Below are 17,259 nucleotides of genomic sequence, written 5' to 3'. Positions count from 1 at the left end.
ATGGATAGACCGTAGATGAATGCGTCTCCTGCAGGAGACTAATAATAATATAAAAATGATTATGCCAACTCTGAACTCCCATTGATTCCATCACCTTCGCAATCCCATATTCAAAAGTATGATTAAATGACAACTTACATATCTGCAGTTTCGCCATGAGACTTCGAGAATTTTCCAATATTTAGAAATTCTTTATCCTTTTCACTCTTCATGCCGTCGTGTATAGCTTTCATTACTTCGCCTGTAGAGTTGTTAGATAATGTTTATACTAAAATAGAATATTATTTATCCAATCTAGATAACAGAGATTCAGAATCAAAAGCCAACACAATCATTCCTTAGAATATAGCAGAGCGCAAGCGGCTTTATGAAGTTTTAAATGGAGTATTCTCAGGAGAGACAAAGCTACAGTAAATAAAAATCAAGGAGCCTTAGAAATACGGACTATTTTCGGTTAGCAACAGGCAGATGTTTTGGATACCTGGGAGGCGATTTTTGTGAGTCAAGCGCGCGAATTGAAAGCCGAGCGCTCAATTTTACCTGTCAGACAAGACCATACTTCACGAAATCACCCAAAATTGAATACTAATATCACCATATTTTTTTGTGCTCAGAATCTGTAAACAGATGCCAAAATATAATAAAATGAATCCGTATATTTTGTTTTTGGTGGTTGAGACGTCCATTAAATTGTTTTTTGGTGCTCTATTTATGAATCCAAAGTTGCAATACTCAAATACTCGTGTATTTTATTATTCATCATATGTTTCTTTGCACTCTGTACGCATATGGCGGTAATTTTTCATCTTATTTGAATTTGAGCTTTTGACTCTCTAAAATCGTCTCCCGGAGGCGCCCGAAAGTTGTTGCGTTTGTTCGCAAATTATTCGCAAAACTAGTGTTGTGTTCTAAGTGTTCTCGAGCATTTTTAAAAATTGATATTGCACTTAAATTGATAATTAATTAAATAATACCTGTCTACAAGCAATCTGTCAAATATAATTACCTCGTCCTTTGAGTATATCCGTTATATAAGCCGATCCTTCCTGGACGCTATCTGAAAGAAAAATTTAGTTTTTATTCTAGGCATCGACGAATGCCTTGAGGATTTTTAAAAGGTGATTTTACCCTCATATCTCATTACTATTTATTGTACTACTGCTCGATAGAGAATCGGTAACGTGCAGTTCACAACAGTGAGAATCATGTAGGTTTTGTCACCTTTCGATACAAGGAAATAACCATATGTAAGAATTTTCCCATTGCAAAGAAATAAAGACAGCCATTAACATTCTTCCCTCTTCTCATTTAATGTTAACTATTTTTTTATATCAGAGGAGGGAAACGGGCAAGAGGCTTACGGGAACCCTTAAGGTGGGTATGCTCTTTTCTTGAAGGTCACCTTGAAGTCGTATCGGATCGAGAAAACAGCAGCCAGTAATTGATTCCACAAAGTGGCTGTGCGAGGCAAGAAATTTCTAGCAAAACGCGCGGTTGTGGAATGTCAGACGTAACCGTGATGCGGTAATACTTTGTATGTAATTTCCGGTGGTGAAATTCGGCCAAATCAACCCGAACAGCTCCTCTGAGCACTCCCCGTGATATATGCGGTGGAAGCTGCAGAGAGAACCACTACGCAACGCCAAAGAGTCAAGCCGATAGGGAATAACTTGAGCGTCCATGATTCGAGCCGCTCTTCGTTGTATGCGGTAAAATGGAAGAAGCTGGTACTGGTGAGCACCCGCCCAGAGGTGAGAACAGTACTCCATGAGAGGCCGAATTGGCGCCTTATTTAGTTTTTTCATTTCCACGTGTAAATATAAGTATTGAGTATTAATACTATTTGTATACTTTAATATAACATTATAAAATTGAAAAATGATATGTAAAATGTATTAGTTCATTGTTAATTGCTAGGCGTGAAATAAGTCGTCGACGCTATCCCAGGACAAGTTGGCACGGTCGGTGAAGTATACGCTGTACTGTCGTCCGCAGGGCAATGAATACTGCTGATTTGCAGCATATCATTAATATGCAGAAGAAACAGTGTAGGGGAGTGAACGCAGTGTTTATGGCTTTTAAGTCGGAGCATGCACCGTTGATAACAACTCGATGCTCCGATCGACCAAGAAGCTAGTGACCCATTTGCACAACCTTTCGGGAAGCCCATAGGATGGCCTTCTCTATGTCCAAACTCACCGCCTTCGCCTCTCCCTTCGACTCAACCGCTTGCGCCCATTTATGGGAGAGATATGCAAGAAGATCACCAGCTGAGCAGCCCTGACGGAAACCGTACTGTCAGTCGCTGATCAGCTGGTAGGTATGGTTGAAAATCGATTTCATTACTTTAGGGAAAATTAAGGTAATGGCAATGGGGCGGTAGTTGGACCGATCGGAGAGTTCATCTTTCTTAGGGATAGGGTGGACTAAAGCCGCCTACCTATTCAAATTCAAATTCAAATTCAAATATTTTTATTCAAAATTGTACAATTAAACTTATTATTTAATAGCCTGAAGGCAGTCGCTCCATTCCCAATCGGTGGCATCATTAAGAAAGTCATTTATGATAACATTTTACCTTTACCACACAAACGTTTTTTAACAATTCTTTTGAATAACGTAATACTTTTGCTTTGAACATTTTATGGGATCCTGTTGTAAAAGCATATACATCGCCCCACAAAAGACTTGCTAACTCGACTAAGTCGAGTAGTAGGCATTATAAGCTTATGTGTGTTCCTGGTGTTAACATTATGGTTATGACAGTTTCTGGCAAATTCACTTATGTGCCTATGAACACACTAACATTATCAAGAATGTATCGAGAAGCAACAGTCAACATGTTAATTTCTTTGAATTTTGCTCTCAATGACTCCTTAGTTAGGTTATAAATAGCGCGAATAGCCCTCTTCTGCAGCACAAATATTGTATTAATGTCGGCAGCGCTGCCCCACAGCAATATACCATAGGACATAATACTATGGAAGTAACTAAAGTATACAAGTCGCGCCGTATCTATGTCAGTTAATTGTCTAATCATTTTAACCGCGTATGCTGCATAACTAAGTCTGCTCGCCAATCCTTCAATATGGGGCCCCATTGCAATTTGGAATCCAGAGTAATGCCAAGAAATTTAGCAGATTCCACCGATTTTATCACCTCTCCGTTTAACAAAACACTTGCATCAACATTTTTTACATTTGTTACGGTAAATTTTATACATTTCGTTTTCTTGCTATTTAATGACAGGTTATTAGCGCTAAACCAGTACACGATGTCAGATAGAATATCGGTCACTTCGTCATACATAGCTTGGTTTTTTTTTCACTTTGAAAATCAGTGAAGTGTCGTCCGCAAGCAATACTACCTTATGTTTTTTCTCAATAAGATTAGGAAGATCATTTATATAGATAAGGAAGAGAAACGGTCCGAGAATAGACCCTTGTGGTACCTCCATACTGAGAGGAGTCCCAGGAGATCTCCTACCATTCACGTCCACCTTCTGAATTCTATTGATTAGATATAAAATCAGAAGATCGAGCGCAGTTCCATTTATGCCATAGTGACATAGCTTCCTGTCCAGCGTTGAATGTTGGACACAATCAAAAGCCTTAGATAAATCACAGAAGATGTCAAGTGCATTCTGTGATTCCTCCCAGGCATCAAAAATATTCTTGATAAGCTGCATCCGTTGTTGAACGACCCCTAGTAAAGCCAAATTGTTTCGAATGAAGTAACTTATAAGTGTTAAAGTAAGTAAGCATTTGGCTTAGAATTATTTTTTCAAAATTTTACTAAGGGTCGGCAAAACCGACACAGGACAATAATTGTTCGGGTCAGAAGAGCATCCCGACTTAAATATTGGTGGAATTTTACTATGTTTCAGAAGGTCAGGAAACACGCCACGATTAATACAATTATTAAATACTATTGCAAGATATGGTGTTATGACATCAATTATTGAACTTATTATTTTAACAGAAATGCCCCATATATCAGCAGTTTTTTTCATGTCTAGAGATTTAAAAGTTTTAATTATTTCTCCAGGGCTAACAAAGCTAAAATTGAAACTTTGTTGACATCCTATAACATTTTCCAGAAGAAGTGACTCAGCAACACTGGTGGAGGAGACAAGAGTGTTTGTGATAGAAACTGGAATCTGAGAAAAAAAAATCTCAAAAGCAGTAGCAACTTCCTGCTGAGATTGAATTATTGTATTGTTTATTGATAGATTATATTCAATGTTGCTGTCTTTCAATCTTCAAGATTCCCAGTTAATAACATTCCAAGTCATCTTTATTTTATTTGGTGCATTTTTAATTATCTGTCTGATATGCATAGACTTTGCAATAGAACAAACACTTTTAAATAATTTAGAGTATTTTTTAACATACTCGAGAAAAGATGCATCATGATTATACAATGATCTCTCACTATATAGTTCTTATAGCCTTTGCCTGCTCCTTTGAATGCCAGCTGTTGCCCAATCATTAAATGACAGGAGACCATCTGATTTGACTGTCTTAGAAGTAAACATAGAAGCAAACTCTGTTTAAATTATTTTAAATAACATATCATACATTTCATTGGGATTAATAAGTAGCCGTCGTCGTCGGGCAGACGTCTCCAAACCAATCATTGGCGTCGACTTCCTTAGCTTTTATAACCTGCTCGTCGACTGCCGCAATCACCGCCTGGTCGATGGGGTAACGTCACTGTCCGTCGCCGTACCACGCCAGCACCACAAGGAGGACATCTCATCAGTACGTACAACATCGCCAGGGGACTCGTTGTATAACGACATTGTACGCGAGTTTCCGAACATTACACGCCCAGCTGGTAAGCCAAGTGAACCAAAACACAACACGGTTCACCATATTAGGACGACGCCTGGCCCACCAGTATTTTGCCGCCCTCGTCGGTTAGATCCGGAGAGACTCACCATTGCCAAAAAGGAGTTGGAAGAGATGGTACAAAATGGTACAGCTCGGAGATCAGAGAGCCCCTGGTCCTCAGCACTGCACCTAGCACGTAAGAAAAACGACGGCTGGAGACCTTGTGGGGATTACAGAGCATTGAACGCTCGCACTATTCCAGACCGATACCCTGTGCGGCACATCCAGGACTTTGCGCACCAGCTGGCAGGCAAAAAAGTCTTTTCTACGGTGGACCTCGTTAAAGCATATAATCAGATCCCAGTCCATGCTGACGATATTCCTAAGACTGCCATTACCACGCCTTTCGGATTATTTGAATTCCCTTACATGACATTCGGACTTCGTAATGCTGCACAATCTTTCCAACGTTTTATGGATGAAGCACTTAGAGACCTAGACTTCTGTTTTGGGTACATTGATGACATCCTAATCTTCTCTGAATCTCCATTACAGCACCAGCAACACCTTCGCCAGCTATTTCAACGTTTGACAGATTACGGCATACTGATAAACACAGCGAAATGTGTATTTGGTAAGGATGAAGTAACTTTTCTTGGCTTCACAGTGTCCGCAGCAGGCGTTAAACCTTTGGAGGAGAAGGTCCAGGCAGTTCAAGACTACCCGCCACCCAAGTCGGTAAAGGAGTTGAGGCGATTCCTAGGAGTCATCAACTTCTACCGAAGATTCATTCCTGGAGCAGCAGCAATACAAGCACCGCTTAATGCCTTGCTAGCTGGACCGAAAACCAAAGGATCACACCCAGTCAACATGACTCTAGAGCTGCTAGAAGCATTTAAAAGATGTAAGTCTAGTCTTTCCCATGCCACACTCCTAGCACATCCAGATACCACAGCAGAGCTGGCGATACAGACTGACGCTTCGGACCACGCTATTGGAGCCGTACTGCAGCAAAGTAAGGGAAACACCTGGCAACCCCTCGCTTTTTTCTCCAGAAAACTCAGCCCTTCCCAAAAAAAGTACAGCCCTTACGACAGGGAATTATTGGCGATTTATGAAGCGATTCGTTATTTCAGATACATGGTTGAAGCGAGGACATTCACCATCTACACTGACCACAAGCCCATTACGTTTGCATTCAGCACTCAACGTGACAGCTGCTCACCTCGTCAGTTCCGGTACTTGGACTTCATCAGTCAATTCAGCACTGAGATCAGGTATATCCCTGGGAGGGACAACACAGTAGCTGACAGCATGTCTCGGGTTGAAGAGATGACAACGCCCCTAGATTACCAGTCCCTCGCCCGTGCCCAGGATTCTGATGCTGAACTTCAAAACTTACTCGTAAGTGGGTCAGGCCTAAAATTAGAAAAGGTCATGCTAGAGAACTCTGATATTCAGGTATTCTGCGACACTTCTACTCAATACACCAGACCTTTTGTTACTTCAGCTTTCCGACGTCAGGTATTCAACACGTTACATAGTCTAAGTCATCCCGGAGCAAAAGCCACAGCGCAATTGGTAGCACAACGCTTCGTTTGGCCGGGTATTAAGAAGGACTGTCGACAATGGGCCAAAGAGTGTCAACAATGTCAGCGCAGTAAAATATCTCGCCACACATCAGCTCCATTAGCAAAGTTCACAATGCCTTCAGCTCGCTTCCGTCAGGTCCATATGGACATAATAGGTCCCTTACCTTCTTCTGTTGGTCACAGGTACTGCCTCACCATGATCGACCGCTTCACTCGATGGCCGGAGGCCATGCCCTTGCAGGACATCACTGCAGAATCCTGCGCTGCCGCCTTCGTAACTGGGTGGATTGCGCGGTTCGGTTGCCCCGAGAGCATCATAACCGACCGCGGCCGCCAGTTTGACAGCCAGCTGTTCAAGAGGGTCGCCGCGCTGGTAGGCGCCGACCACCGCACCACAACAGCTTATCATCCCGCAGCAAATGGCCTCGTAGAGAGGCTACACCACTGTAGCACGTATTCTACTCCTACGACTTCTCGATGACTACCCCTGGCTGAGCTAGGGATGCTATGATATTCGTTTGAAGCGAAGTAAGAATGAAAGATTGAGTCAAAGATGAAAGGTTGAATTTACTACTAATTAAAAGAAATACTTTACAAAATGTAGAATGAAATGAGCGTCTATACAAAGCAAAAATAAAGCAAGCGGAAAGCTGTGAGCGCGAGGTAAATAAATGTGCAGAATGCGTGGCGCGGGCGATCGCCTCTGGTATTTATGCGACGCGCGGGGCGCGGGCGCGGGAGGCCTAGCTGTGGCGGCGGGCGCAGGGCCCGCGGTGTGCGGCGGGAGCGCGGGCGCGGGGACGCGCACGCGATGCAGCCGGTTCGCAGCTCGCACCACCCGTGACGTAGGCTGTCGTCATAGATCGTACGATGTGGCGTGATGTCGTGTGGTCCAAGAACATAAGCGGCGGTGCGGAAGTAAGTAGCGGATTTGGCCGCTACATTATATTTGAATAAATCCAAATTTGAGAGTTTAACTGACACATTGCCTCTATATTTCTCCAGCCGCCTATTATTCACAGGAACAAACGTAAACTTTTTAATTTTAGTACATTTATTGATCTCAATATTAAAAGAGGGTAACTGACTAAAGTGGTCTGAACTCAGTTTGTTAATTATTGCCTGAGAAATAGGTTTATAATTGGGAAATATGTTATCAATACAGCTTTTGGAGGTGCCAGTTACTATAGTAGGCTCTAAGAAAACATTGGTTAAATCATATGATTTGAAAAAAGATCTGAATCAAATACTGGTAAATGTGGGACTACGCCTGATGAGTAGGAGAGCCGAAAAAGACGGGTAAGGACCGGTGCCAGTTCTGGAGCACATGTCCGCAGCATTATCGAGGGAATGCCATAGGGACCGCTCGATTTATGAATGTCCAGGGTGCCATGTCGGAATTCTAGCTCCAACATGTATCACTCGCACCGCGGAATATGTGGTGGTGGTTTTTTTGTTATGAAAATGAGCGACGGGACGAGCAGGACGTACAGTTGATGGTAACATAAAAATTCTGAGCGGCAATAAAATGTCTCATTCCCATTAAGTGGTGCACCTTGGTCATCCAAAGTCAAGTTAGACGCGAAGAGGAATTCCAGGAGAACAGCTTTCTCTTTCGCGTTTCACGTTTCCGTTTAGTGGAATAGTTGGATGGAGGAAGTTTCCTACAGTACAGCGTTGTCTTGGTCACTCGGACCAAAACGCACGATTTTCCAAGGGAAGGCGTGCAAGTCTTTCGCTAATTCTGCCAATGTGCTTGACTTGGCGTCAGAAATCACTCTTTTGAGGGACGTGGAGGCATGATTGCAGTGTTTTTTTTTTGTAAATCGCATACAGCATTTTGAGTAGGTAGTTAATCAGTATCATATATCATACAGCATGTAGGTTAGGTTATTAATAAGTATTCACTATTGGATCAAACTTCCATTTTATAGACCTTTAGACTTGAGAACAACTTGACAGCCATCTCAATTTACTAAATAATATTTCACCACTCCTTATACAAAATAACATAAGAAGTCGTAGTGAAATACCTGTTAAACAACTGCCTGCTCAAAAAAAATTGAAACCATGCCCACTTAGATTATAACTAGACGAACAAAAGAAAGCATTGATCACTTAATAGATGATCGTTCTGAAAGTAAGAAAAATGATGTAACCTTTCAATTGAACTTCCAGCTTCTTATCTGGTATGACAGTTGCTATTTTATCGGAAATCTCTTGTTTCTTGTTGTCGTCCACGGAATTTGTGACGCCCACAGGAGCCTTCATTAATCTGGATAAGAAACAAGTTTTATTTTATAAGAAGTGAGATTATGTTGATTGTAGACACTTCCTTTTAAAAGATTTAACTTCATCTCGATTGATGATTGATGAATATCATTAAAATATCACAAAACTCACCACATTCAGGAGATATTAATGAAACTACTTACTCCCGACCACCTTCGGTATAAGTAACTTTGTAGATATCTTCTTTTCCCAATACGGCATCACCTTGACGAGTCATTAAATCTGCTAATATTTGACGCTTTTCGGCTGGAGCTAAAACAATACAAAACAATACAACGCCAGAGTTTAAAAGGGAACAAACGCAATTATAAGAATCTATTAATTAAATCTTATGGGGTTTATATATACCAGCGGTTAGAAGTCGCGTGGACTATATTTTGTAGCAACAAAAATACTTGCCTGCATTCTTATGCAGTATTTCTTATTCTTATAAGAATAACTTATTGAAATAGATCTTTACATATGTATAGTCATTAAATTCTGTAATTTAAAGTTACAATATTTTACAAGCGTTTGTCTATGAGACTACACTGTGATTGTCATTGAATCGCCACACTAGTCGGGGACTGTATCGTGGGATCAAATAAAGCTATGATTAACAATAAACCATTTAACTTGGCTGTCATCATTTGGTATTTCTATGGCAAATTTTGAAGATTCCAACTATCTCAAATCAACTATTTGTATGTACAATTAAATATCTCTGAATATAACTTACTCTCTGGCATGGGTTTGGCTAGAAATTTCGAAGCATCCTCTATGATACCTGTTAGATAATGAAATTAATGTTATAAATAACACTTTCAATTTATTACCATTCACTATTATTGGGCTGCATTTAGTGATTGACCGAGCGATGCTCAGCGCGGAAAATCAGTAGCGCGTAGGTACCCGTACGTGCTGACCATGTTGCCTAGTGCTCAGCTGACAGCAACTTGATTGCGCGTGTACAATTGTAGTATATTTGTCGGACCGACGTACGCCGGACCGAAAAGTAAGACCGACGGTTCTCGTTAGCGCGATGTAGCTGTACGCGCGTAGCGATTCATTAGGGCTGGTCTGTACGTACCATAGTTATGGCTACGCTTGACCGACGTCAGCGCTGACAGTCGGTCGAGCACAAAATGCAGCCTTAAGGCGCCTGGTATTGTGAAGTGATCATCTTTGAGGTCCTAATGAGTTAACTGGAAGATTTAAATAAACTATATGTTAGGGACTGATATGTAATCTCCAATCCAAAAGTTTAACAATTTTGTAAAACGTATAATACCATGTAATAAAAATTATTGAAATGAAGCTGTCTTCAACTTTAAATTTACTACTGCTTCTAAAACTACTGGAGCTATTTTTATCGCTCTAACATGAGAGAATAGCTATTTTATTTCTCTAAATAGCGAACGTTTTTAAGTTACAAAACACATATAAGTTTGACATAAGAGACTTTTAACGACTATATTCACTACAAATGGCCGTCCGCGGGTCCATGTCCGGGCGACGCGACGGGAGCAGTGTGCCGCTGACCTTCACACGAATTATATTTGTATGGGATTGGTGTGCGAGCCTCAATCGAGTTATTTGTATGTTGTGAGATTACAAAACAGCTCTCAGAATCTTGATCTATCCGCCCAGTTCTCATCTATGGTATAGTATCGAGTTGTTGTCCTAACAGAGGTCGTTTATCCTGAATAAACGACCTCTGTTAGGACCTTATTATTTAATATTATCATGACAAATAAACCGCCCGCCACAGATGACTAACCAAGGGCAAACGATTACATACCAAATTAGTAACGTAAATGTTATAATTTGCAATAGCCAATTGCGATACCTCACCGAGCTCATAGCGAGATCATAGCAACGTTACCGGATGCGTATCCAAACATTTCATATTATAATTAATAAGGACAGTTAACTCACTTAGTGATGGTTGGGCAACGTCACCAATATAGAAGCGTATCCACGACTGTCAGCGTGTGGAGGCGACGTCGCCAGCAAAATGTACACGAGCAAGCTGCGTCTCACTTAGGCTTCGTTCACACGGCATTGTCCTGCACGATTTTTTGCAGTATACTTCTTAACGTATAAATAGTGACTATACAACGTACATAGATCCATTCACACGTCGATTGTACTGCAAAAAAACGTGTACCGCTTATACGTTTAAACGCATACTCAACGGACTTGTCAAACAAATCGAATGAACTTTGACGTATTCGGTTCGCAGTGGCATATGGCATAGCTTTGTCTCCTTCACACGACTCGATGTCATACGTTTTTTATCGAATAGCAACCGAAGCGTTTAGTACCTGAGCGTCTTTTGGAGGGGTGGCAGCGTGGATCCATCAGTGACGTCTACTCACTGTGACAACTGCGGCTATTCGTTTTTACACGAATGAAAATTTACCATATGAACACCCGGTTGACTATACGTTAAAAAAACGATTACAAAAAACGTGCAGGACAAAATGCCGTGTGAACGAAGCCTTACTCAGTGTCCAACCGGTCGCCAAGACAGACGCGTGCGTGTTCGTGGAAAGAATGAGTTTCGATACAGAAATGTTCATTATGTAATTCAAGCTCAGTAATTCATATAAAGATGATACTGACATTCTCACCTAGTTAAAAAATTTATATATGGATATTTTCTTGAACCTTCATATACTTAGTTTGGAAAAAACACCACTTCGGCACAGTGGACATATGAAACAGACTGTAAACTACCAACAAACGTTCGAAGTGACACACTCACGCAAACATGTGCATCAACGAGGCCCCTAAGAGGTTTTCGCGGTGTTGCAGTAGCGAGTGTCGCGTCAAGACCGCGATCTCTTTAAAAATGCCAGCGTTCGCGTGGCATACAGCTCTTTGACCTCGGCTCCATCAAAACCGGAGCTATCGTTTTTTAAACTTAGGTATTCGAATTTAAAGTCCATGAGATCGATTGTAATAAATTCGTGAAATAATTCAAAATGTTAAACTAAGATGGAGGCTGTAATATCTGTTATCAAGTTTTTTTTATAAGAGTGGGTGTCGTTTTAATAGTTTTTGAGGATGTTGAAACTGATGTGTGTCAAAATTTAAGTACACGTTGGAGCTACATGAAATAATCAACTTTTTCATCATGGGTGTTGTTTTCATGATTCTCGAGGGCAGCCGATAATGCTGGACTTTTGAAATAAAATTGTGTGTTCACCATCGTCCGACTTGTAAGAAATGAACACGACATTGAAGTTTTTGTTTATGCAAACACACCTTTTCTGGTGAAAATTACTAAGAGAATTTTTTGTTATCTTTTCCAGACGTTCGCAATGGCTTCGTTTTAAAGTCACATCCGCCATCTTGGATCTCGAAATGGGTGTAATATTTGTAATTGACACTCCCAAAAAAACTCGAAAATGATACCCATATTGATTTTATTAAAAAAGTCATATCCACTATCTTGTATCTTGAAATAGATAGATGTTAATTATTATTAATTGATACTCACAGAAACGATAATTGCCCCGTTAGACATGTTCGTGGGATGACTGTAGGGAAGAGTTTCTTAAAACTATGGTAGAAGTGAATCTTTAAGAGACAAAGTTTATAATTTTTTTTAACATTAGCACAACATTTTATTTATGTTAGCAAGTACAAACTACAATCAACATAGGTTTTATTTATTTATTTAATTAGATGTACCATCAGTAACTCAACTTAACATTAACCATTGATTTGCACTTACATACTAGTTTTATGTTGGTTATTCTAATAAGGTACATTCAACATTTTAAATAAGAAAAAAATAAGTAACTTTAATCAATAAAAGAAATAAGTAAAGTAAGAATTTAAAGGTAGTTAACTTGTTAATAATCTAACACAAACTATTGTCCATCGTGGTGTCGTGAAAAATGTCAATTCAAAAAAAATTCAAATTCAAAATTCAAATATTTTTATTCAAAATAGGATTTAAAATCACTTATTGAACGTCAAAATCTACCACCCATTCAAAAGAGACTGCCTCAGACCTGAGAAGAATGGGCGCAAGAAACTCAGCGGGCTTTTTTTTTAATATAAAATATGGATTACAATGTAATATCGTACAATAAACATTTATAATTAAAGAGCCTGAGGGTGTTCGCTTTATTCCCAGTCCGTGGTGTCATTAAGAAAATCGTTTATGCTATAATAACCTTTCCCACACAAACGTTTTTTAACAATTCTTTTAAATTTCGTAACATTTGTTTTGTACATTTTCTGGGAATTAGAAGCATATACATCGCCCAACAAAAGACTTATTATCTCGACCCAACCGAGTAGTAGGCATAACAAGTTTATGTTTGTTCCTCGTGTTAACATTATGAATGTCACAGTTTCTAGAAAATTCCTCAATGTGCTTATGAACATACAAAACATTATCGAAAATGTATTGAGAAGCAACAGTCAAAATGTTTATTTCTTTAAAATTTTCTCTTAATGATTCTTTAGGACCTAGGTTATAAATCGCGCGAATAGCCCTCTTCTGCAGCACAAAGATAGTATTAATATCGGCCGCACTGCCCCATAACAATAAAATAAGCAATGTCATGAAAATATTTATAAAAATAGTTATATTAGATTTGAAAATATTTTATTAATCGGTCGTCTTGGTAAACATCTTGGAATGGAGAAATCTAAGTTTCATATTAAGATAGGTTCCGTGTATAATTTTAAAAAATCTGCAAATTCCTGTCCTAAGGTATTCTCTTGCTGTTGCGTGTCATTGTTGTAATATAATAATGATTAATGATAATTTAAATCATGATTAATAAAGCTAGCGACGCACATAAGTAATAAGTGCGATTTCTTCTATGCACGAAACAGAGGATACCCTTTGGCTACTCCATTTGGCAGCCAACATAGCCGGCGACATCGCCATGGCGTCTCGGTGAGGTAGGACTCTTACTATTTAATGTAATTATTTCTGGACCACTTATGATGTGTTGCGATCATTATTTTACCAATGAGCGTTCAGTACCCGTGCTTGAACACCTCAGGTGGTTGAATAAATTTCTTGCGTTGCGAATATTTGGAGTCTAGTTATAATCTATATATATATATATTATAATATCGGTGCACAAATGAATAACAGACTAAAATTCCACTGATATTGTTGATCATGACAAAACCGCCAGAGATGTAACTCAAGTTTTGGGCTCATTCATATCCCGCCGTCTATGAAGTTCACTGTACTTACCTGGCATGTGCTTCTTATGTTCTGCCGCGGGTTTCGCATCAACTAGAGTATTGAACTTCCCTCGGACGTCCTCGTAAGCATCCTTGTCCACTTTCTCATTTGCTAGGCTTGGAGCAACCTCGATTCTACAATTAAATCAAAACCACTTTATTTATGTAGGTTAAGGACACTTATGAATGTCAAAAGTTTTCTTTTCTTTTTACATTTACTACCACTTCGGAAAAGGTTGAGCTTTAATGAGAAGTGGCAAGATACTCATTGCTACTCTTTTAATTTAACACTTACAGCCTCATCGTTTTACAAATCACAATATTTTAAAGTGATGCAACAAAAATACTTATTAAAACTTCAAAAACTCAATGCATTAAATGAATACGTAAAAACGAGACATACTGGGTATAATACTAGATGCATCAATCCCACATACCGTAAATAAATAAAGGTATTTTGCGAGCATTTTATTAGAGATTATAAAAAATGAAATAAAAAAAAAAGATGTGTTGTCGTGGGACACCAGGTAGGAACGAAGTTCCTTCGGCTAATGTAGAATCGACACAAATTGCAAAAAAAAATCGTTCTAATATTGCTATAATCGTTATCATATATTAATATAATAATATTGATAATATATACACTACTCGCTTGTGTATGCGACTGTCGCGCCTGCGCACGTCTCATTTAACGGTTTTATTCCACGCACTTTTTTCTTACGGTTTTACTATCACATTTTTTTCAGTTCGGTCGCGCAGCAAAATCCCTATCCCCTCCAAGCCTGCCGTAAGGAACTTCGTTCCAATAATTTTAGAAATATGAAGCACTCTGCTTGTGGTAATAAGATTGTTTTCTACTCTCTTACGCGACACAAAAAACTATTGTTTTTGAAGTTATACCTCTTAAGGAACAAATATCAAAGGGAAGTTTGTATCATACTACAGCTACCATAAGTTGTTTTTATATCGTATGTCTACTGAACTACATTCAATGGATGAGAACACATTTCAATATCTGTAAGTTGTAGTTTCTAATTGTATAAAAATAATTTAATAATTAAAAAACGTTATTTAACTAAAACAAACGGTATAATAGTATTTTCATTAGTTGTATTTAATACTTTTCTTATTACAATATTGTTCTTTCAATACATAAAATAACAAAAGAATAATTTTTTTAAGCGTCTTGGTTTTATTACACATGCATACACGCTCATTTTTTTTTTATAATAAAAATCTTGCCAGGATTCCTTTGATTTGATCATGATTATTTAAATACCATATTTTTCAAATTAGAAGGCTTTACATTAAGTCACATCGTAACGCAGCGATATCCTTGAAATTTATATTTACGTCTGGGCGGACATACAAAAAGATAAGCTAATTTAATTCGGACAGTGACCAATCTCGGCGGGGTACGGCGTGGCACTCAACAGTTTTGCCTTCCCAAGATTGCTAAGCGGCCGTGTAAGTCATGTGTATGTGTGCGTGTGTCGATTCGGACGCTCTTGTATGAAGATAAAGTACTGTTCTATTACTGTATGGTGACATTTGTGACAAAGGTAAAAGTAATGTACTCTAATAATCGACCTTCTCGCGCCATCGTTGTACGTTTGTTGGTAGCCCTGCAGTTGTGCCAATGGTGCTTCACCTTGCTCCTTCATTAAATTAACTAAGTATTGTAATGCTTCCCCTGTCAATCACATAAAAAGAGCTCAATAAGATATCGTACAAAAAATAATAGAATTTATCAATTTAAACATAATGATCTGCGAGTAACAAACTCACCTTTCTCCATTCCTATTTTTGCTAAATGCGTTGCAGCCTCATCCATTGTACCTGTTATTTCATTAATTATAGTTTTAAACTAAATCCATGTTTATTCAATAGCGAGCATAAAAAACAGAAAGTATTTCTCATATAATATGAGAGTTCGTACATTAAGTCTACTGTGATTTTTTATTTATAATAAGCCATTGGAATTTGTATCTTTTTCCTTAAAATGTTTCAAAAGAGTCTATTTATTTTTATATCTAAGCCGTGACAATGTTTATTATATCCTATTGATACTGCTTAAGATATAATCGGTCGTCGCCTTATCTTATGCAGGCTTTATCTTATATATAAAATTCTCGTGTCACAATGTTCGTTCCCGTACTCCTCCGAAACGGCTTGACCGATTCTCATGAAATTTTGTGAGCATATTGAGTAGGTCTGAGAATCGGCCAACATCTATTTTTCATACCCCTAAATGTTAAGGGTGGTCCACACGATTTTTTTTTTTTTTTTAAATATATACAACTTCAAATTTTCACCCATCTACGATCAACAGTTACTTTAGTATCGCGATTTTAATATCGGCAATACAACGTTTGCTGGGTCAGCTAGTTATATGTATAATCTTCAAGTAAATCGTAGAGTTAGACATAGATTAAACTTCAACAGTCATTAATTACATAGAGTATGACGGAGATTACAGATCATATTATATTACAGTTACTAACTACCACACAAATACAAACTTAACTAAATTCCAACTGCATTTCTGTGTAATTTGGAAATGAAAAAACCCTAAAACAGAAATGTCGTCGTACCCGATTTCACTTAACTTAAAAATCGCTACAATATTTTTAAATTTAAAAACACGGAGGAAATAGGCCTCCATTTCTAGTATAGGTCCCGACTGTTACAATTTTTCTTGTATTTAAAAAGATTGCAGCAACTTCAGCGATTCTTAAGTTATTTACTTTTACTATTTACTTTAATTTAATTAATATAATGATTATTGACATATTATCCTCGATAACATATGTAAAATGGCAGTTGATTATCGACGTTTCTAATATATTATACACGTTTCAAAGTTGAATTAACAATATTTATGGCCAGACTATAACATTTACAGTTATTGTCTATTACATTGCTGGCTACGCTTGCAATGCTCCCGATACAGACGGACTTGAGCAGCAATGGTGTGCACAATGCACAATAAATTAAGAATCTCAGAGAAAAATGATCACCTGATAAATGATTACCAATGTCAGTAAAACGTTTATTACCTTTCAGATCTGTTGTGATTGACGGCGCCAGTCTTTGCGGAACACCTCTTCTCATTTCAGTCATAATTTCAGCTTTTAAATTTTCAGATTTTTGAGTGGGATCGCTTTCCAACGGCCCAGCATATTTCAGCCTGCAATATTTATTAATTTGTATACCAAACTATTGATAATATTTCATGTGTAGTCTAAGTAGGCAATGTCTAGGCAAACATACGCAGAAGCTATTCAATTATTTTACAAAATTCGCCTTGCTATTAATAAAAATTATCAACTTAT

At 38.4% G+C, this 17,259-nt stretch overlaps 1 protein-coding gene across 2 annotated transcripts in view; it reads right to left on the bottom strand.

Annotated features, from left to right (window-relative positions):
* LOC126969522 (uncharacterized) overlaps positions 1 to 17,259 on the bottom strand; it is an 89,105-nt gene that overhangs the window by 34,243 nt on the left and 37,603 nt on the right. For both annotated transcript variants that reach the window (XM_050814987.1, XM_050814986.1), the window contains 9 exons: positions 16,984 to 17,114; positions 15,713 to 15,763; positions 15,515 to 15,617; positions 13,935 to 14,059; positions 9,438 to 9,485; positions 8,863 to 8,971; positions 8,587 to 8,702; positions 1,007 to 1,057; positions 139 to 241 (listed from right to left, as the gene is read on the bottom strand). In XM_050814987.1, the coding sequence (XP_050670944.1) occupies positions 139 to 241; positions 1,007 to 1,057; positions 8,587 to 8,702; positions 8,863 to 8,971; positions 9,438 to 9,485; positions 13,935 to 14,059; positions 15,515 to 15,617; positions 15,713 to 15,763; positions 16,984 to 17,114 (837 nt within the window). The remainder of the gene's footprint in view (positions 1 to 138; positions 242 to 1,006; positions 1,058 to 8,586; positions 8,703 to 8,862; positions 8,972 to 9,437; positions 9,486 to 13,934; positions 14,060 to 15,514; positions 15,618 to 15,712; positions 15,764 to 16,983; positions 17,115 to 17,259) is intronic.

The sequence above is a fragment of the Leptidea sinapis genome, chromosome 18 (genome assembly GCF_905404315.1).
Source record: "Leptidea sinapis chromosome 18, ilLepSina1.1, whole genome shotgun sequence".
Classification (NCBI taxonomy): Eukaryota; Metazoa; Arthropoda; class Insecta; order Lepidoptera; family Pieridae; genus Leptidea; species Leptidea sinapis.
This window is presented reverse-complemented; position numbering and strand designations above follow the sequence as displayed.